Source organism: Gobio gobio, assembly GCF_949357685.1.
Source record: "Gobio gobio genome assembly, chromosome: 1".
NCBI lineage: Eukaryota > Metazoa > Chordata > Actinopteri > Cypriniformes > Gobionidae > Gobio > Gobio gobio.
In genome coordinates, this window is record NC_137097.1 from 80563645 (window position 1) to 80585397 (window position 21753).

The 21753-nt window shown below is 38.9% G+C and overlaps 3 protein-coding genes across 3 annotated transcripts in view; 2 read left to right on the plus strand and 1 right to left on the minus strand.

Annotated features, from left to right (window-relative positions):
• LOC307126351 (GTPase IMAP family member 9-like) overlaps positions 1–21753 on the minus strand; it is a 584370-nt gene that overhangs the window by 182102 nt on the left and 380515 nt on the right. The gene's annotated exons all lie outside the window — the stretch shown is intronic.
• The window catches only part of LOC307135411 (galactose-specific lectin nattectin-like), a 125178-nt gene that overhangs the window by 37078 nt on the left and 66347 nt on the right, over positions 1–21753 (plus strand). The window lies entirely within an intron of this gene.
• Positions 494–6770, plus strand: LOC307124079 (SLAM family member 5-like). The gene is made up of 4 exons (XM_079813079.1): positions 494–681; positions 800–1126; positions 4363–4671; positions 6214–6770. Exons 1-4 carry the CDS (start codon positions 633–635, stop codon positions 6321–6323), a joined length of 795 nt encoding a protein of 264 aa, XP_079669205.1. The 5' UTR covers positions 494–632; the 3' UTR covers positions 6324–6770.

The window sequence follows — 21753 nt, forward strand, 5'->3', positions numbered from 1 at the left end:
TTTACATACAACTCAATACACTACAGTTCCCTTTACATGCCTTTGAACGCAAAACATTGTCTAATAATCCAAGTGTAGCTGTATACGTAATTATTATACAAAGCAATGATTATGGGCAACAGATGCCAGACATAATTCTTGTCTCTTCTGTGTTTGTTGCAAAGATATCTAATTATGATAATAATAACCATTTAATCTAATATCTATCTAAATATAAACATGCTATTGTATTGTTATATTGGCTATGATCCAAAGTAACTAGTAACTAGCTACTTGAGTAGTTTTTTCATTGGATACTTTTTACTTTACTTAAGTAACTATTAAGATTAGTACTTTTACTTTTACTTTGAGTAAATATTTCTATAAGTACTTGAACTTTTACTAGAGTACAGTGGATACTCTGACAGTATGTGCACTGCAGAATTTAGTAACACACACTAACACACCCACGCTGACTGAGGTGCTCAGACTCACCATTACTCTACACAGCTTTACTATGAAACAAGGAACTGCACCACTGGTTGTGTAGACAGGTTTTCTCAGAGAGATGTGTAACTGGATTCAGGGCACAGAGTTGCATTTTCAGACTTGTGGAGTGTTATTATCTTGGTAATTGCGAACTGTTGAAGAAAATGTCTCCCACATTTGTTTTTTTCTGTCTGTGTTTGTGGCATCTAGTGGGTGAGTTAAATTTTTAATATGAAAAAATTACCTAAAATTTTAACTAAATATACAGTAATAACTATAAATTGTTTTATAGTAACAACTACATAACTATCTGTCTCTGTATGTACTCAAGGTGTTGAGACAGATGAAATGAAGTCAGCAGAAGTGATGGAGGGAGATTCTGTCACTCTACACACTCACGTTACTGAAATACGGAGTGATGATCTGATTCTGTGGACTTTTGGACCTAAAGACACTCACATAGCTAAAATCAATAGAGCACATCATGAGATCTTTCATGATAGTGTTGATGGGAGATTCAGAGCGAGACTGCATCTGGACAATCAGACCGGATCGCTCACCATCACAAACACCAGCACAGAACACTCTGGACCTTATAAAATAGAAATCGTCACTGGGAATAAGATCTCAGTCAAGACTTTCAGTCTTACCGTCTATGGTAAGCAGAGCATTACTGTCATTTGTCCTGTTCTTTTCATATTCTCATTTTAAATATATTAAATTATTGCGCCACAATAATATTTTAAGATTATTTATATGTTTGAGATGGGGTAAAATGAGCCTCCTACTGTATCTGGTCTGACAGGAGGTCTTACGCTTTTACCCATTCCTGCAATTTTTGTCTGTTATGTTATAGTTATATTGCTATGTGTTATTTTGAACGATATGCAAGAGAATGGTCAAATTTGGCACACTGAGGTTTCTCAGCTGATCCTAGTTCAAATGTCAACTTTCTAAATTTTAAACGCTTTGGCTTATAAAGAGTATTAATATTAACACTATTACTTTTCCCTCTGATTTCTTTCTCTATTGAACCACGTAAATTAAAGGGATAGTTCATCCCTAAGTGGGTATATGGTGGCAGTGGCAGTGAATAGCGATCACCTGATTACTCAGATAATCTTCAGAGCTTGCCAGACACAATAATGGATGATTTGAAACCAAATTGGCTGTAGCTGCAACAAAATGTCCCTTTGTGTGCAGACTTTGAACCATGGATGTCTCTTTGGCATCATCGTAAGAACATTTTAACCGAGTGGCGTATAGTGTTCAAGCTATTGCAAATGTAGTTTTGAACTTTCATGACTGCTGTGCTGTGCTTGCTGACATTATGGTGCTTGACCCCGTAAGCTGCTACTTGCAAATATGTATATACTTATATGAATTATGCTTATAGTATTCTCTTTATAAATTACTTAGTTTAATTCAGATGGCTCACCTAATGCTTTTACATGGGTTAACTTAACTCTTATGTGCGGCAAATTGAACCACTTTTTTTGTAAAGTCATAGTTACTTTAGTTCTCATTTCTCCTTTCCTAGATAACAGCTCTAGTGAGAACAGGCTCACCTTACCCCACTCTCCTTTTAGATGCCTTGCATTTCTTTTTAGTCATATTTTAAAATGTACTTTTTTAATCAGTTTTTTATGAGGATTTGTGAAAAAACATGAATCTATTCTAAATGCTGAGAAAAGAGTGAAGACAAGGGCCTCATTTATAAAATGTTTCATAGATACCGTATGCAAAAAAATATGAGTACGCCTCTCATCCAGATGTGAAATCTATCAAATTTATCTTGAAATTGTGCGCAGCTGAATGGTTTCATACACTATATTGCCAAAAGTATTGAGACACCCCTCCAAATCACTGAATTCATCACTACATGGCCACAGGTATATAAATCAAGCACTAGGCACGCAGACGCTTCTACAAACATTTGTGAAAGAATAGGTTGCTCTCAGGAGCTCAGTGAACTCAAGCTTGGTACCACGATAGGTTGCCACCTGTCCATTCGGGAAATTTCCTCACTACTAAATATTCCATGCTCAACTGTTAGTGGGTTTATAACAAAGTGGAAGCAATTGAGAACAACAGAAACTCAGCCATGAAGTGGCCACTTAGTTAAAGCTACACTATGTAACTTTTCCGTCCACTAGAGGTCGCCTGTTCAAAACAAGGGCGTAGTTTGATGACGCCACGTTTGAGCGCAGAATCTCGGGACATGTGGTCTTCACCTCACAGCCGGTGGGAAACAGTCAGGATAGGACTGGGGCAGAAATCATGTTCATGGATGCGATTATTAACATTACTGTAGTCTGAAGCAGAGCAGGAGCGAGTGTTGTGGAGCTGAGCAAGGCCGCAGGAGCGATTGAAGAGCGGGACTGTTATTATGGCATAGTCGCTGGCGGGACTTTTATTATGACACGGTTGCCGGCGGCACTTCCTCTTCTCCAGTGCTGAATGTGTGAGGTAACGCAGCTCTGTTTATCGTATTAGATATATCTGAGTGTGTTGAAAAGGAAGTTATGACGTTCGCTCGGCGGCTGCTATGACACTTGTTCACACTGCAGTGAGAGTAAAGTGTTTCACTGAATAAAACCGGAGACCGAGGGTGACGCAGATATGACGCAATCGACAGGCGACTCCCTCACACGCATAGCTCACACGTCCCGGCTCCTTGGTTAAAATAGCAATTTTCTCACGATTTACAAATAGTTGAAAACATTTGGGATATTCTAAGTACTCAACTGAACAAAATATATAACACTGGCCTAGTGGTTTCTGGATGTTTTACTGCAAAAATCCTACATAGTTCACCTTTAAAGGAACTCTAAATGCTTCAGCATATCAAGAAATTTTGGATAATTTCATGCTCCCAACTTTGTGGAGCAGTTTGGGGACGGCCCCTTCCTGTCCCAGCATGACTGCGCTCCAGTGCACAAAGCATTGGTCCATAAAGACATGGATGAGCGAGTTTGGTGTGGAGGAACTGGACTGGCCTGCACAGAGTCCTGACCTCAACCCAATAGAACACCTTTGAGATGAATTAGAGCGGAGACTGAGAGCCAGGCCTTCTCGTCCAACATCAGTGCCTGACCTCACAAATGCACTTCTAGGAGAATGGTCAAAAATTCCCATAAACACACTCCTAAACCTTGAGGAAAGCCTTCCCAGAAGAGCTGAAGCTGTTAGAGTTGCAAAGGGTTGGCCGACTCCATATTAAAGTCAAGTCAAGTCAAGTCAACTTTATTTATATAGCGCTTTTAACAATGTAGATTGTTTCAAAGCAGCTTTACAGTGTTAAACAGGAAAATAATGCAGCATAATTTTAATCAGCTGTATAGCCATTCTGGAAACATTTCAAGTGTCATACAGAGACAGTGTGGGCGTTAGATCAATAATTCGATCAGTAATTTAGTTTAAATGGTTAATTTAGTTTAAATTTTTCAACTAAACATCGAAATAAATCAAAATAATAATGATGTCCCCTTAAACCCTACAGATTAAGAATGGGATGGCATTAAAGTTAATGTGCATGTAAAGGCAGGCGTCACAAAATTTTTGCCAATATAGTGTATCTCTGCCTTGTAAACGTCACCTAATTAATGTCACAAACATATAAAAAAGCACCAGTCAACGTCCAAACCCTTTACCAGAGAACGATGAGCAGCAAGAACTGCTTAGATTTCCAGATTTCCAACTCTCTGCCACAAGGAAAAGTTGTACATCTGCTTTGCCACATCAAAAACCATTTTAATAAATATGAACGTCGGCTTGGATTTTAGTGTATGCACATTTTATAAATGCGGCCCCAGGACCGTCAGTATCAGCACTGATCTCTGTGTGACTAAACTACATCACAAACTCTCACCCAACACATTGAATCTCTTCCAGCTTCTCTATCCATTCCTGTCATCACCAGTTACTCTCAATCGATTCCTTTATCATCTGAAAGACCATCAAGCTCCAAATGTGTGTTGCTGTGTTCAGTGGTGAATGTGACACAGGTGACTCTCTCCTGGTACAAAGGAAATCGTTTACTCTCCTCCATCAATATCCCTGAGCTCAACACCACCATCTCTTTACATCTGGAGGTGGAATATCAGGATAACAACACCTACAGCTGTGTGGTGAACAATCCCATCAGTGACCAGTCTCAACATGTCAACATCTCTGATTTCTGTCACACAAGTTCTTGTGTTAGTAAGTATATAAAATTATGTGTTTCCGTCTCATTGGTCTAAAGAGACAGTTGAAGTCAGATCCCAATAAAACTCAGGTTATTAGCTAAATAAAGGAGTTTAATGGCACAGAGACAGTGCAGTACCACAACATTATCAAGTTTATTAAGAAAGAAGCCACATATTTATACAGAAGATCAAGCAGAATCATCCATGATGCCCAGTCCATCCAATCATAGTACTCAAAGATCAGCCCCTACCATATGTGGCATGTTGAGAAAAATAATAATAAGAGAGGTCAGATGTTCAAATGTATGTGTGTGTGTGTCTTGAGTTCCTGTTTGTGTGTGTTAGGTGAGGTCAGGGCCTAGTTCTTGTTTTGTCCAGGATGTGCACATGACCTAATGGAAAGACGTGACTCTCAGGCATTCTTACAAAAGAATAGTCAAAAGTGGAGCCTGAAGGCCTGTATACACCAGGACGAATATCACACGCTTATCGCCAGCGTTTTTCGTGACGTTTTTCGGCGCGTCTTGAGTGTTCACAGTAGATAGCGCTCCCAGTATACAAGGTGGTGCTGCAGCACTTTACGCTTCTGACACACGCTTGTTACACAGAAGAAGAAGAGAAACAGTATTTACATGCTTGCCAAAACCATCCAAAACCATTCACACATTGTTTTCTTCTTCTTTGTCTACCTACTTCCAAAATCGTCCCGTGTGTAAGATAATAAGAAAATATTAACAATTCCATTAAACGTTTTGTTTTGAGAAACAAAATATCTGTAAAACATTATTGCTTCTTTTTTGCTCAAATGACATATTTGTCAGATATACCTATTGTAGGACTTTCTTCTTACCATTAGTGACTCTTGCTGTAGCTATAGTTAGATTATAAACATTGGTATACCAAAAACCATCATGTTAATCTGCATAGAATAGCAGAGTCAAAGTAAAAAAAAATTATTAAAAAAAATTCTTTGCCAGTAACCTGTCATTTTATATTTTATGATGTCGATAGAGAGCCCAGAATTTCACAGTGTCCCTTTACGGGCACATAACTCAGTAAGGCCAGTTACATTTTACGCAAATGCAGAGGATGACAATGCATTGAAAACATGTGGATAATTTACATACTTAACATGTTCTATTAATGTGGCAGAAACAAACTTTCACTAAATTGAACCAAAATTGCAGTTTAAAACTATGCAAATACACACGACTTCTATAGACTTGCATTAGAAAAGACCAAAGCTCGCCTTATAAAATGGCAGATGGCCACACTGGCCAAGCTGAGGTACTGTGAAGGCCGCGATATACTTCAAACGAAATCTTCTCCAGTTAATTTCTTCTGTTCAGTCCGTTGAACTGAAACTGAAAATCACCAAGTCACTGACAGAAAGTCAAATGATTAAGTTCCGTTTTTTCTTTGGCTGGTACTGAATAAGAACTCAATCTCAGTTCCCAAGACTGACACACTTTTGTCCATTTTTTTGTAAACTTGTAAAACAGAGTACTAATGTCTGTAAATAGATAAGAATAAAATGTTTCTCTTCTCTACTTAGACTATGCCCACGGTTTTACTGAAGCTGTGATCCGATTGGTTGTCTCTGTCCTGGTGGGTGTGGCTACTGTTGCTGTACTGATTTATGACATCAAATCCAGAACAGTGTGACAGGAGAGCAATTACATCATGATTAGTTCTGTTACTCTTGTTACAGTTTTCCCTCTCCTGCTGTGTATCATGTCTTGTTTGTTTATCATCGGTGCAATTTTCTGACATTTATTATTACCCATGCCATTGCCAACTTACCCAATCACAAAACTGATGGCATGTCTAAGAACAGGAAAAGTACTTGTTTTCCATTTATGTTATTATAGCATTGCTTTACTTTTAACATGCATATATAACGATTCAGAGAGGCCATTCTTTACACCTCACAGCAGTGCTGATTTGCACACACATGACCTACTGATTTGGCCTTGCAGCAAAATATTAAATATATTTTGCAGACGCCCCTACTAAATTGTGTAGTTAAGCGGTTAGAAATTAATCTAATGATATCAATTAAATTGAATGCATTTCTAAATGTATAATCTCTACCAATAAATGTAATCATTTAAAAAAATATATTGTGTTGCAGTCATTATACGTAATTAATCGAGAGATGATTGTGCATTAGTGATGAACACCTGCTGTTGATTCTTCAGAATCACTGAAGAAAAGGACAACAAGAACTAAGCCACAGCCTTAGATGAAATCAATTGAAGATAAAATACATTAAGGCCCAATTCCATTTCTACCCCTTAGCCCTTTCCTTTCCCCTACCCCTTCGTTTCGCTCGTTCACGTGAAGGGGTAGGGGTATCTCGATTCTCTTTTTGCTCTAGGGGTAAGGGGAAGGGCGAGATAGCCCTTCAAACGAAGATTCTTCGGGACCACACTTCGTTCGGGAACGAAGGGTTAGGTTAGTGTTAGGGTTGAGGAGTTTCCCTGCATACACTGAGTGCTGTGCTGCTAGAATGTGTGTAGTGATGTTGCCATTCGGGATTGATCACTTGTGTGTCGCCTGGCTGCCAGTTTATCCGTAGCTTGCTAAACGCACTATTTGAGTGTTGTGAAAACAAATTAATAATATAGTTAATAGAAACATCTGGTCATCCTTCATAACGCAGTCGATATTTACATCTCGTATTATCTGTGAACTCTTGCGTTACCAAGGCAGCAACTGACTCATTTGTATTACATTGCAAAGAGCTCCATTATCGCAGCACCACAGTAGAAAATGAAACCATATCCATACCGGCCGGCTCTGATCAACACAGTATCCAACGGTTAGTAAACACAGAGAACAGTTTGGCCTGATAGAAAAGCGGCTTCACCAGTCTTGTATATTCTGTATCATTCTGTATTGTCTTAGGAAACTCAAAGGCTTGTACGTTTTCAAACTGGACCTAAGTCCAAATACAGCACCAAATAACGTGGGGAGTGAGTAATCTGTTAAATGTGCTCGTGCCTGATTTCTGTTAGATATGTGCACTTCATTGATATTCATACTGGTTAAATGTTGACGTGTAATGGTGTAGTAGTGGTGTCCCATTTCTTAGGGGTAGGTGAAGGGATATAAAATATAATTGGGATTAGGCCTAAATCTCTCAAGATCTGATTAAATAAACTCCCCAAACAGCATTACCAGCTTCACTTATTACTGTGTTTTGAGAGAGTGGTTCTAACCCACATTCTAGAAACATTGGATCTCTTAGAGTATGCCTACCGGCCGAACAGATCTACCTCAGCAGCCCTTCATATAACCCTCTCACACCACGAAAACAAAGACACTTACACTAGGACGCTTCTCATCGACTACAGTTCTTTTAACACAGTTGTTAAACTCACTGATAAACTGTCACAACTTGAACGGAACTCTACACTTTGCAATTGGCTGTTAGATTTCCTCACTGGCAGGCCACAGTCTTGGAAATTGGAAATATCACATCAAACAGAATGTGTTCTTAGCCACACGCTCTACACACTGTTCGCATACGACTGTGCAGCCAACCATAAGGATAACATCATCCTGAATCAATTGCTAATTGTGACTCATTTTGCCAGCGCAGGTCACAATTTCTGACTCAAACTCCCAGAGCTTTAACTCTACATCCAAACTCGGCTCAGACCTTCAGACTGTTCTGACTAAGTGTGCTATATCTTTTCTAACTGATCCGACTACTGTATTACAATGCCATAGAGACATGGGCGTGAGCTCATTTTACTCAGGCATCCAATCATTCTCTCAAAATCATAGTGAACTACTACGCCACGCCCTAGCAACCATTTAGAGCACCCTAGCAACTGATCCCAAAGACTGCAATTATAAAAGGCCCAGTAGGATATCTTTGCAGTACATTGTCATAGAGTAATGGGGGTGGGCTTATTTTGCTCAGGCAACCAATCAGTCTCTCAGAATCATCGTGAAGCTATCAAGCCACTCCCTAGCAACCATTTAGAGCAACCTAGAAACCCAAACACAAAGAGAATGTCATAGAGGCATTGGGGCTGGTTTATATCATTCATACCAGCAAGCAGCCATTGTAGTATCATCATTGACAGCAACCAAACAGATTACCCTAGCAACCGTTTAGCAAGATCTATTCAAACTTTCTGGCCAACTTCTTTTCTATCTAGTTTTATTCTATCTAATTTATTATGCTCTTGGCTTAAACGTGGCATTGCTATGCCCTGGCAAACAGTTTAATTATACTTTTTAATGCTTTAAAGTTTTATGGTACGTTTTGGGAAAATTCATCCAGTTCATCCAACTAATTTTCCTGGACAGTTGCTATAGGGAGGTTGATTTGTTGCTAAAAAATAAATAATATTGTGATGTCATAGTGTGATGGCATGATAACATTATGTAGAATATATAACGGCATTACTCAAATTGACTGATCATCTCGGCGAATGTGAAATTTGTTAGTTTAGATTTGTTCATTTACTGTAACGTTACAGAACACTGTTACCGAAAACTCCTTAGTTAGTAAAAAGCAGAACGCGTCCATTGAGCCATCACTCACAATGCACTCTTACAGCCTAGCATACAGAATGTGTTGTTAGTGCTTTTTAGTGCTTGAGTTAGTAACATTTCAGAAGTTGCAAAAGGATACGGTTTAACCCTTAATCGCCCCTCAAGTAGGGTTTACGTTTGAGTCCCTTGGGGTCAGATAGACCCCAAACTTTTACAGAGCGATTGCATAAGGAAATATAATTTTTTTACATGGAAAACTATATATCATTTTTTTTATTTACTTCTCAACTATACATTTATGCTGTGTTTTTGTGGGTATTTGGTAGTTTTTTACCTATTTGCTGCACAAATACCTAACTATGTCATAAATTGGCTCATTAAAAATATTTTTTTTATGAAAAAATCACTTGAATGATGATCTTAAATAAATATAAATAGTTTTTGGACATTGCTCTATGTGTTAGGGATAGAATACCGCCATCTGTAGGTTTGTGGAAAAACTTTAGGAATTATAGTTAAAGAGAGAGAGAGTGCAATGACCACATTATCCACTAGAGGTCCATAGGGAAGTTATGCAAAAGTTAAGCTGCCTTTCATCTTTCTTTTATTTGCCCCTTTCCCTCTCTTTCTCATGATTGTTCCATGTTGCATTTGTGCTCTAGCATTTGTCCTTCATTTATGTATGGAATTTTTTCAGATTTATGCCAGTTTTGTTGATTTTATTTAGCCTGGCTCCGCCCTCCTACGTACTTCCGCTCAATTTTCATTTTCCTTCAGTACTACGTCTGGGACTGCTGTATATGCTTAGGTTTTCCCCCGAACAATTTTTTACCGGTCCAATCAGCGAACAGAGGGAGTGGCTGAGAGCGATGACGTTGATGTCGTGCGCTAGTTTGAGTTGTAATTCAGTAATGGCGGCGGTGAAAGATGCGAGTGTGTGGCAGCGCTGACGAATGTCCAGAAGTTAAAACCGGAGTGTGGCGAGGTGGACGAGCGAGTGACACCGGTGTACGTGATTGAGACACACCGGTCTCGAGTCCTCTCATGAGGCACGGAGGCATATAAGGACGAGCAACACCGGTGAAGGACGAGAGAGGACCAGGCCTGGATTTTAAGTTGTGTTTTGTTATGTATGTGCTTTTACTTTCATTTTGTGTTTATTATTTTATTAAAAGTTGTTAAACGTTCGCCGGTTCCCGCCTCCTTCTTCTCTGAACAAACGAACTCCCATTACACGGAGCAAGAACAACCACTGCTGTACTGCTGATGTTGTGGTCCGGGAAGGAGTTGCTGAAGCCGTCCGTCTCCCACCACCCGCGAGAAAAACACCAGGCTGAATTATCGACTGCTTTTGACAAACACCAAGGTCGTGTGGTAATGTAATTACTGTCCGAATCCACATCTCTGAGTTTTCAAGAATATATCACTTCAAAACTCACTGTTTATATCCTTTATAGACCCTTTCAGAGCACTGTGCGGTTGCGTGAGCTGTCATTTGCATTTCTTTAAATACTGGCAGTGTTTACAAGAGCAAAATATTTCATCACCGCTCAAAAAATAAAAGAAGAAAAGCACGTAAACATTTGAATTGGGCTGTTATTCACGGCACGACAGCATTTATTCTTATCATACCAAGCATATGACATTTTATTGACAGCATATACAATCATGTTATGATTGCACGAGATATGCACCACGAGAGCAGCGCGTTCCGAACACAAAACTCTCCTCTCCACCGTGAATAAATAACAATCCGAATGCACGAGGTTTTATCACTGACACTGAGGTGGTGTGCTCCGTTAATGTGAGAATCAAAGGCGAACGGCGCGTGACATACGTCACGACCAAACGTTAGTGATTGGTTAGGCAGATCCAGAGTGACTCTTGGCAGATCCAATAGTTTTAAACTTCAACAGAGAACCCGCCTTCAAGGAAGTAAACGCTTGTCAATGGAGAGTGGCCAGACTCTATGTACAAATGAAATGTACGAGAGTCTGGTAAAACCAGGCTAGATTTTATTTGCTCTCTGTTGCAGTCACACATGTGTGTGTTTGTGTGTGTGTGTGTGTGTGTGCGTGTGTGTATGAGACAGAAAGTTCGTTCCACTTTGTGTTTATGCTCTAGGACCAGATCTTGATATAAATGTAGACATTTTCAGATTTATACTGGATTTAGTTGATTTTTTTTTTACAAACAAAGTGAAAAAAAAAGCATTTTTTACATTTTCCCATTCATTGCCAAAATCCAAAAAAATGCTCCAGACACCTGTGTTTGTGTTTGTGTGTGTGTGTGTGTGTGTGTGTGTGTGTGTGTGTGTGTGTGTGTGTGTGTGTGTGTGTGTGTGTGTGTGTGTGTGTGTGTGTGTGTGTGTTTGTGAGTGAACATGCTTGTTCCATATTGCATTTGTGCTCTAGTATTAGTACTTCATTTATGTATGAAAATCTTTCAGATTTATGCCAGTTTTGTTGATTTTATTTGCCAATTTCAATAAAAATACTCTCTGTTGCAGTCACACACATGTGTGTGTTTGTGTGTGTGTGTACGTGTGTGTGTATGAGATTCTACTTTGTGTTTATGCTCTAGGACCAGACCTTGATATAAATGTGGAAATTTTCAGATTTATACTGGATTTAGTAAAAAAAAATTGACAAAAAAGTGATTTTTTTTAATTTTTTACACTTTCCCATTCATTTTCAATTGTGGGGTCAATCTGACCCCGAGGGACTTAAACGGTAAATTTTTTTTACACACTTTTAGAACAACCAAATCAAGCCTAGATTGTTTGTGCATGTTTAGATAGATTATTTAGGAAAAGTCACCGAGTCTCATGGCCCTGAGATGAAGGGAACACTTTTCAAAAATGGAGGAAAAGTCCAGTGGGGTCAGCTGGACCCCAAGGGACGATTAAGGGTTAAAAGTCGCTAAATCTGTTGCTATATGTGCTTTTTGCTATTTAAATCTATGGCTAAGTTGCCATCACTGAATGCATCTAAGTAAAATGAAATCTAAGTCCAAATCCAACTCTCTAATGTGTAAGAAGTTCATCTTTGATTTCACAAGGAAGTCATTACAATATTTAAACACAGTATTTCTTTAAACACAGGTGATTTATTGAATAAATAGTTAGGTTTAAATACTGTATATGTATATATAACTATATCCCTATATATTACTCTATATCAAGGCTCTCAAGTTTTGAACTGAGTTCAGAGTGAGATTTTGGCGACGCCAGCAGGGGTTTGGGAGCGGACAAGGTTCTGATCTGAAAAATGACACTAATATAAATAAAAAACTTTGTATAAATAAATAAATAATATTTTAGAATTTTATTTAATTCAACATTTCTGTGTGTGTGTGTGTGGGCATAGTATTATTTCTTGCATTTCTCTATTTCAAAGATGTCAGGGAAGAGGCAAATTAATAATCCATAATAATTTGGAATATATATATATACATATATATATATATATATATATATATATATATATATATATATTTTTTTTTTTTTTTTTTTTTTCAGAATTTACTGTCTTGTAAATATTATTTATTCTGAAGCAATAGTCTCGCCAGTGTTCAATCAGCTTTGAGATATTTAAATCTGCATATCTTTGATATTTTTACCTTTTACGAAGGGCATTTTCCCATAATCTTATTAAATATAGGCTATGCTTCAGCTTTCATTTTATATTCTTAAATTTGATCTAAAAAATTAAATTAGAATAAGACACTGTAGGGCTGTTGCAAATGAAAAATGTTATGAGATTGTTTTAAATATTTTTGACTATGCAAATAAGAAATGTTGGAAAGAAAACATTAAACTAAACCACCAGTAGGTGGCAGAATGTAAACGTTGTTGTTGCGGGAATATCTAAATCTTACCCAGATACAGCAATGCTATTTTCTGATTGGCTGTTCGGTAGCTATATTTTTTATTTGATTGGCTGGTGCGTGGCGGTAGCCTGGCTCCGCCCTCCTACGTACTTCCGCTCAATTTTCTTTTTCCTTCAGTACTACGTCTGGTACTGCTATATATGCTTAGGTGTTCTCCCGAACAATTTTTTACCGGTCGAATCAGTGAACAGAGGGAGTGGCTGAGAGCGATGACGTTGATGTCGTGTCCTAGTTTGAGTTGTAGTTCAGTAATGGCAGCGGTGAAAGATGCGAGTGTGTGGCACCGCTGACGAATGTCCAGAAGTTAAATCCGGAGTGTGGCGAGGTGGACGAGCTAGCAAGATCGGTGTGTGTGATTGAGAATGAGACACACCGGTCACGAGTCCTCTCATGAGGGAGCACGGAGGCATATAAGGACGAGCGACACCGGTGAAGGACGAGAGAGGACCAGGCCTGGATTTTAAGTTGTGTTTTGTTTACGTTTTGTTATGTGTGTGCGCGGCAGTCGTCCGTGAGGGGCTGCCGCTTTTACTTTCATTTTGTGTTTATTATCTGATTAAAAGTTGCTAAACGTTCGCCGGTTCCCGCCTCCTTCTTCCCTGAACAAACGGACTCCATTACACGGAGCAAGAACAATCACTGCTGAGTTTTGTTGGTGGCCATGATGTTGTGGTCCGGGAAAAGTCTTTTTCAGCTCATTAGTGGTGAAGGAGTTGCTGAAGCCGTCCGTCTCCCACCACCCGTGAAAAAAACTAAGGCTGAATTACCGACTGCTTTTGACAAACACCAAGGTTGTGTGGTAATGTAATTGCTGTCCGAATCCACATCTCTGAGTTTTCAAGAATATATCACTTCAAAATTCACTGTTTATATCCTTTTTAGACCCCTGCAGAGCACCATACGGTTGTATGCGCTGTCATTTGGATGCATTTCTAGACTTTACAAGAGCAATACAATTCATCACCGCTCAAAAAATAAAAGAAGAAAAGCACGTAAACATTTGAATTGGGCTGTTATTTACCGCAGCATTTATTCTTTATCATACAAAGCATATGACATTTTATTTACAGCACAATCAAGTTATGATTGCACGAGATATGCACCAAGAGAGCAGCGCGTTCCCCATCACAAAACTCTCCTCTCCACCGTGAATAAATCACAATCCGAATGCACAAGGTTTTATCACTGACACTGAGGTGGTGTGCACAGTTAATGTGAGAATCAAAGGCGAACGGCGCATGACATACATCACGACCAAACCTTAGCGATTGGTTAGGCAGATCCAGAGTGACTCTTGGCAGATCCAATAGTTTTAAACTTCAACAGAGTTCCCGCCTTCAAGGAAGTAAACGCTTGTCAATGGAGAGTGGCAAGACTCTCTGAACAAATGAAATGTACGAGAGTCTGGTAAGACCAGGCTAGCGTGGCGGGGCCTTCTGAACTCTATGTGGAACTCACTTGATTCCTCTTCATAGCGGCGCAACTTGGTGGGCATTATCCTGGAAATTTCTCTGTGTGAGAAATACAAAGTGTGGCGTGTGAGCGTGTGAACGGGTTGAAATGCGTGTGTCTCAATGCGTGAGACTTGAGAGCCCTGCTCTATATAATACTTTTTGTGCTCTTTTTGGTCCGAGGTCTGTGCACACAACTGCAGTGCATACATAAGACTGTTTTGAAAGAACCGTGTAGCTTTGAATAGTCTGACACATGCTTCTTTACAGGATGTGGTTGTGGACAATGGCAGTAAGATGTAAAAAGACTATTCAAAAGTTAAGGAACTATTTTAGTAAAGTTTGTGTGAGCATGAAAGTTCCTTTGCAAAGCAGACAATGTATTGAGAATGTGTAGCTCAGATTATCTGAATAGTTTTTTTGTTCTTTATTAATGTGACAAGGACAATGCTTTTGGGAACCGTGGCCCGGATTGGTTTTGATCTTATGGTGCTCAGCAGCTTTTCAGCAAGCATTCCCCTTCGTGAAAACCACACTGACATTCAAAAATCATGTTTCTGTGAGAGATCAGAAGCCATAAAAGATACCAAAAAGCTTCCACCAAACCAATCTGGCTCTTTCTAAGAGAGATTATTGAACGACTAATGATTAATGAAACTCACCTCTTGATGGTCATGATCCAGCTGAGATTTCTGATGTGAATCCACAGATATTCTCACATCAATAGCCGCTAGTTCCCAACAATCAAATCTATTCACGTTCTTGTAAACTGCATTGGGAAGAATGTGTGTTCTGGGAAGAATAATAGTACATATAATTTAATGTAATGTGTATATTACAAGTACTTATGAGTAGCAATCAGCCATCACTCTCATTATTATTACCAATAATTCAAGTGACAGGTGATGGTTACTTCCTGTATGTGGAAAGAAGTTCTTACAAAGAACTTAGTCCAACGCCGTGGTACAACGAGCACACCCGGGCCCTTAAAACAGCAGCCAGAAAAATGGAGCGCAGCTGGAAGAAAACAAAATTAGAGGTATTTCGTAATTCGTGGAAAGAGCACATGATCACATACAGAAAGGCCGTAAAAACTGCTAGATCTGCTTATTTCTCAACTCTCTTGGAAGAAAACAAACACAACCCAAGGTATTTATTCGATACAGTGGCTAAATTAACCAAAAATAAAGCTTCAACTTCTGATGATTGTAAACAGCACAGCAGTAATGACTTTATGAACTTCTTCACATGTAAGATTGATAATATTAGGAAAATTTTTTTAACCATGCAGCCGTCTAATACAGCATCACATCAGACAGAGCATTGTAGTGTCACTGAGGAAAAATTACACTCATTCACTGCTATAGGAGAAGAAGAATTGGCTAAACTCGTTAAATCATCAAAATCGACAACATGTATGCTCGACCCTATACCAACTAGGCTATTAAAAGAGATGCTACCAGAGGTCATAGATCCTCTTCTTAATATCATTAATTCATCTTTGTCATTAGGATATGTACCGAAAACTTTTAAGTTGGCAATTATTAAACCACTTATTAAAAAACCGCAACTTGATCCTACAGATTTAGTCAATTATAGACCAATCTCAAATCTACCCTTTCTGTCAAAAATACTTGAAAAGGCAGTGTCTTCACAATTATGTTCCTTTTTAGAAAGAAATGGTATCTGTGAGGATTTCCAGTCAGGATTTAGACCGTATCATAGCACTGAGACTGCTCTCGTCAGAGTTACAAATGATTTGCTCTTATCATCCGATCGTGGCTGTATCTCTCTATTAGTGTTACTCGATCTTAGCGCTGCATTTGATACTATCGACCACAACATTCTTTTGAATAGACTCGAAAATTATGTAGGTATTAGTGGAATTGCATTATCATGGTTTAAATCATACCTATGCGACCGTTATCAGTTTGTAGTAGTAAATGAAGATATGTCACACCGATCGCAAGTTCAGTATGGAGTACCGCAAGGCTCAGTGCTAGGACCGCTACTCTTCACCCTGTACATGCTACCACTGGGAGATATCATTAGGAAGCATGGCGTTAGTTTTCATTGTTATGCTGACGATACTCAGCTCTATATTTCTTCACGCCCTAAAGAAACTTACCAATTCACAAGATTAACGGAATGCATAGCTAATATAAAACATTGGATGACTGGTAATTTCCTGCAACTCAATTCAGAAAAAACTGAATTTTTAATTATTGGACAAAAAAGCTCCACAAGTAGTAACCTAGAATACTGTCTAACACTTGATGGCTGTTCTGTCAAGTCCTCGTCGTCAGTGAGGAACCTGGGTGTGCTCTTTGATACCAATCTTTCGTTTGAAAGCCACGTTTCTAGCATCTGTAAAACTGCTTTCTACCATCTTAAAAATATATCTAAATTACGGCACATGCTCTCAATGCAAAATGCTGAACAGTTAGTTCATGCGTTCATGACCTCAAGGTTAGATTATTGTAATGCTCTACTGGGTGGTTGCCCTGCTCGCTTAATAAATAAACTCCAGCTGGTCCAAAACGCAGCAGCTCGAGTTCTTACTAGAACCAGGAAGTATGACCATATTAGCCCAGTTCTGTCAACACTGCACTGGCTGCCTATTAAACATCGCATAAATTTTAAAATCTTACTTATTACTTACAAAGCACTAAATGGTTTAGCTCCCCAATACTTGAGCGAGCTCTTAACATATTATACTCCATCACGTCTACTGCGGTCTCAAAATTCTGGCCAGTTGATCATACCGAGAATATCCAAATCAACTGCAGGCGGTCGATCGTTTTCCTATTTAGCACCTAAACTCTGGAACAGTCTTCCTAACATTGTTCGGGAAGCAGACACACTCTGTCAGTTTAAATCTAGACTAAAAACACATCTCTTTACTATGGCATACACATAAAACACTTTTTCAATGAAATGATTGTTAGGCTGCATTAACTAGGTCAGCCGGAACCGGGAACACTTCCCATAACACCTGATGTACTCGTTACATCATCAGAAGAATGGCATCTACACTAATGATAGTCTCTCTGTTTTATCCCGAGGTTTACTGCAGTCAGCCGGATCCAGGCCGTATCCAGTTCAGATGGTGGACCTGCACCCAGAGAAGACCAACACATGACCCCGAAGTGTCTGGGAGACCGTGATTAGACTCCCCCTGAAACTGCCTCATCGACACGGCATCTCAATAAACCCGTCTCCTGCGTGTTGCCTCCGATCATTCGAATATTGCACTTTAATAATTATTTAATCAACATCATCCTCAATAAACCCGTCTCCAGCATGTTGCCCCCGGTCCCTCGAATATTCTGATCTATTATGACCTCCGAGCTGTAAAACTGCCAGAATAATAATAATAATACGCTGTTTGTTAATTGGCCAGAGGAGAACTGGCACCCCGACTGAGCCTGGTTTCTCCCAAGGTTTATTTTTCTCCATTAGGTCACCTAATGGGGTTTTGGTTTCCTTGCCACTGTTGCCTCTGGCTTGGCGTGCTCAGTTGGGGACACTAAATTTTTCAACTAAACATCGAAATACATCTAAATAATAAACTAAATTAACCATTTAAACTACATTACTGATCAAATTATTGATCTAAAGCCCACACTGTCACTGTATGATACTTGAAATTTTTCCAGAATGGCTATACAGCTGAATAAAATTATGCTGCATTATTTTCCTGTTTAACACTGTAAAGCTGCTTTGAAACAATCTACATTGTTAAAAGCGCTATATAAATAAAGTTGACTTGACTTGACTTGACTTGACAAAGTCAGATTTGTATTAGTTTACACTCATTCAACAGATCTGACAACACCAGCACCCATACATGAGCATAATTACGATAATAATATTCATCATGTTTGGACTTTCATAACATTATTTTACCTTGGGTTATGAGTTTATGTTTGGCATATTTTTTATAATATATTTTTGTATTCAGATTTACAGTAAGTGAAGTGAGATGTTATTTTGCAGTGTCCTTGTTACACGTGTTACATATTACTATAGTAATAACTATAAATGATGTGATAATTGTATTATTATTATTACACCACTGGGTTACACTTTATTTTAAGATATCTGTATTACACCATATATTATTACTCAGTAATTAAATGTATAAATACAGTGTAACAAAGACACCTTAAAAAAAGTGGTGTATTTTTTATATAATTTAATTTTTACAGTAGTTTTAATATATTTTAGGAATATTATATATATATATATATATATATATATATATATATATATATATATATATATATATATTTTTTTTTTTTTTTTTAATTTTTTTTTCACTAAACAGACACACAGAAGAGAAAAGTGTGTTTAAAGAGTAAAACAAATGAGTTCACAGTGACTCTTGCAGCTCAGCGTGTGAAAGCTGCTGCTGTGGTTTGAGTTACACAGATCTAGAGAGGATGTGGTTTATTCTGATGGGTTTGTGCATAAGACAGTGGCTATTATTACAAGTGTAATGAAGACTTATTTTCCTCTCCTATAAACATGAACCTCACATTCTGACTTGCCTTCACTTTATATGAAACAATGCAGTGAATCCATCAACAAATACAGTTGAATCACAGGTCAGAAGTCAAGCAGGATTCTCACACATCCTTCATGAACTGCTCTTGTTTCTCTACACACACACACACACACTGATCATCTCACCATGCTTTATAGCACATCAGTAGATTCAACCCAGTGCTTTAAGTGGGTCGGTACGCGCCGGTACTCAGTACCGCCACTTCCAAGTATAGCTCTTGAGCGTACCGCCACCTCTCCGTGCGCCCAGAACGTGCTTTTAGCTTACCGGTACGCTCATTTGCGAGCAGAGACTACATTACCCATACACCCTTGAGTTTTACAAGTGAAAAGCGCATGCGTGGCTTGCCGCTGTCAGTGTCAACAACTCAAAGAGGTCCAGAGAGGGTGTGTGAAACGCGCAACCATAGCTGCTCGGTTAAAATCTGTGGTTAAAATACAAAGCACTTGTGTCACAAGTGGTGACGAGGACGAGAGTGGCACCACTTCTACCGATGACAACAGCCGCATGTTGTAGCTGGGTCATTCCTGTTCTACAGTGACTTTTCTGTCTTTATGATTTACTTACTCATATTTTCTATAAAATGAGTCACATAAGAAATGGCTTAAATTATAAATGTAGGTCTTCTTTATCACTTAAACAGATATAATAGGTATTAAAAATACTATTTTGTATTTTACACACCTTTTTATTGATATATATAGGAGCAGCAAGGGAACTACGCTCGGCTCCTCTTTGTGGACTACAGCTCTGCGTTCAACACCATCCTCCCCCATAGACTGGTGTGTAAATTGTTGGACCTGGGTCTGCCTAACTCCACGTGTCTTTGGATCAAAGACTTCCTGACAGGACGCACACAGAGGGTCAGAGCAGGCTCCCAAGTTTCCACAGCTCTTAGTCTCAGCACCGGCTCCCCCCAGGGCTGTGTGTTGAGCCCCCTGCTCTATACCCTCTATACATATGACTGCACTCCTTTCCACTCCAGCAACACCGTTGTCAAATTTGCAGACGACACCACAGTAGTGGGGCTGATCTCAGGGGCTGATGAGTCGGCCTACCGGGATGATGTGAAGCGACTGTCAGTGTGGTGCAGAGACAACAACCTGCTCCTGAACACATCAAAGACAAAGGAGTTAGTCATTGATTTCAGGAGGAAAAAAACAGACATTCAATCCCTATTCATTGGCGAGGACAGTGTGGAGAGGGTCACAGATTTCCATTTTCTGGGAGTTCATATTGAGAAGTACCTGACCTGGGGCATGAACACCGCAGAATTGGTGAAGAAGGCACAGCAGAGACTCTACTTTCTGAGGGTCCTTAGGAAGAACAACATCGCCCAGAGTCTGCTGGTATCGTTCTACCAAATCATCGGGTGCCCTCTCCCAACCTTGGAGGACCTACACAGTTCCCGCTGCCTCAAGAGAGCTTACAGCATCATAAAGGACACATCTCATCCAGGTCACTCTCTTTTCAATCTGCTAACATCAGGCAGACGGTACAGATCAATTAGAACCAGGACGAACCGCCTCAAAAACAGTTTTTATCCAATAGCAGTGCAAGCTCTAAATTCCACCTAACAAATGTTACATTACCAATGTATACACAGGTATGCAATCAAATGTCTGCACATATCTGCACTTTACTGCACATATCTGTCATATTTACACGGGTTACTTTTGTTTAATTGTATAGTTTCTTATGTGTATGCACTTATAAAATAAAACATAGGTATGCAAAACATTTAACGTTGCTGTCAAATTATTATTTAAAAATGACTCGCCTAACAGGGTGGAAGACCATAACTTAATTTTGTACGGTTGAATTCCAGCAGGAAAAACTAATTATGTAATTTCCTGAAAATTGTCTCAATGAAATTGTGGTCTTTTTTGGAAGTCGAGAAATACGTACTAAAGATGACTTCAGGGACACATTAAATTAAGACAATTGTAAAAAAAAAAAAAAACTATAGTTTCACATGATTTATATGTGTAACTAGAGGTAGTTTAGCCTATTCTATAACATAATCTAAAAATATTTTGAGATTTTTATCATTTCATGGTTTATAGTTCTTTTGGAAGTTGATTACTTTGCACTGAGGACATGATAAAATTGAATGCATATATAGAATAGAATAGAAAACTTTATTGTCATTGTACAGCTGTACAACGAAATTGTCTCATTTATGAAGCCAAAATGTTACCGCATACCAGGAATGACCCAGCTATAGTTTCTAACTGTGTTGCTATTTAATTAGAAAAAAGAAAGAAAAAAGTGAACACTGGCCTGCCTGGTAGCCTAATGAGGTGCCGTCAATGGTCTTGCTTTGTAAATAAACCCTTATTGTAACAAATGATATAGTTAAACAATTACAAGAACTATATGTTAGTTCTAAGGCTGAGAACAAGTTAGAAAGAGCTTTAAAATACGGACCTTCTTGAATTATTGACTAAACAATCCCCCCATAACCACGCCCCCAACAAAGCCCCGCCCCCTCTGGTGAGTACCGGCACTTTATTTTTTCCACTTCAAGCACCGATTCAACCAAACATTCATGTTACAGTATTACATCAAGTTTCATTAAGTTTCGTATGTTGTTTGAAACTTGTGGTAAAAATAAAGTATACCAAGGGTCACACAACACAGCAAGTAGAGCAGTGAGGGGTTCATG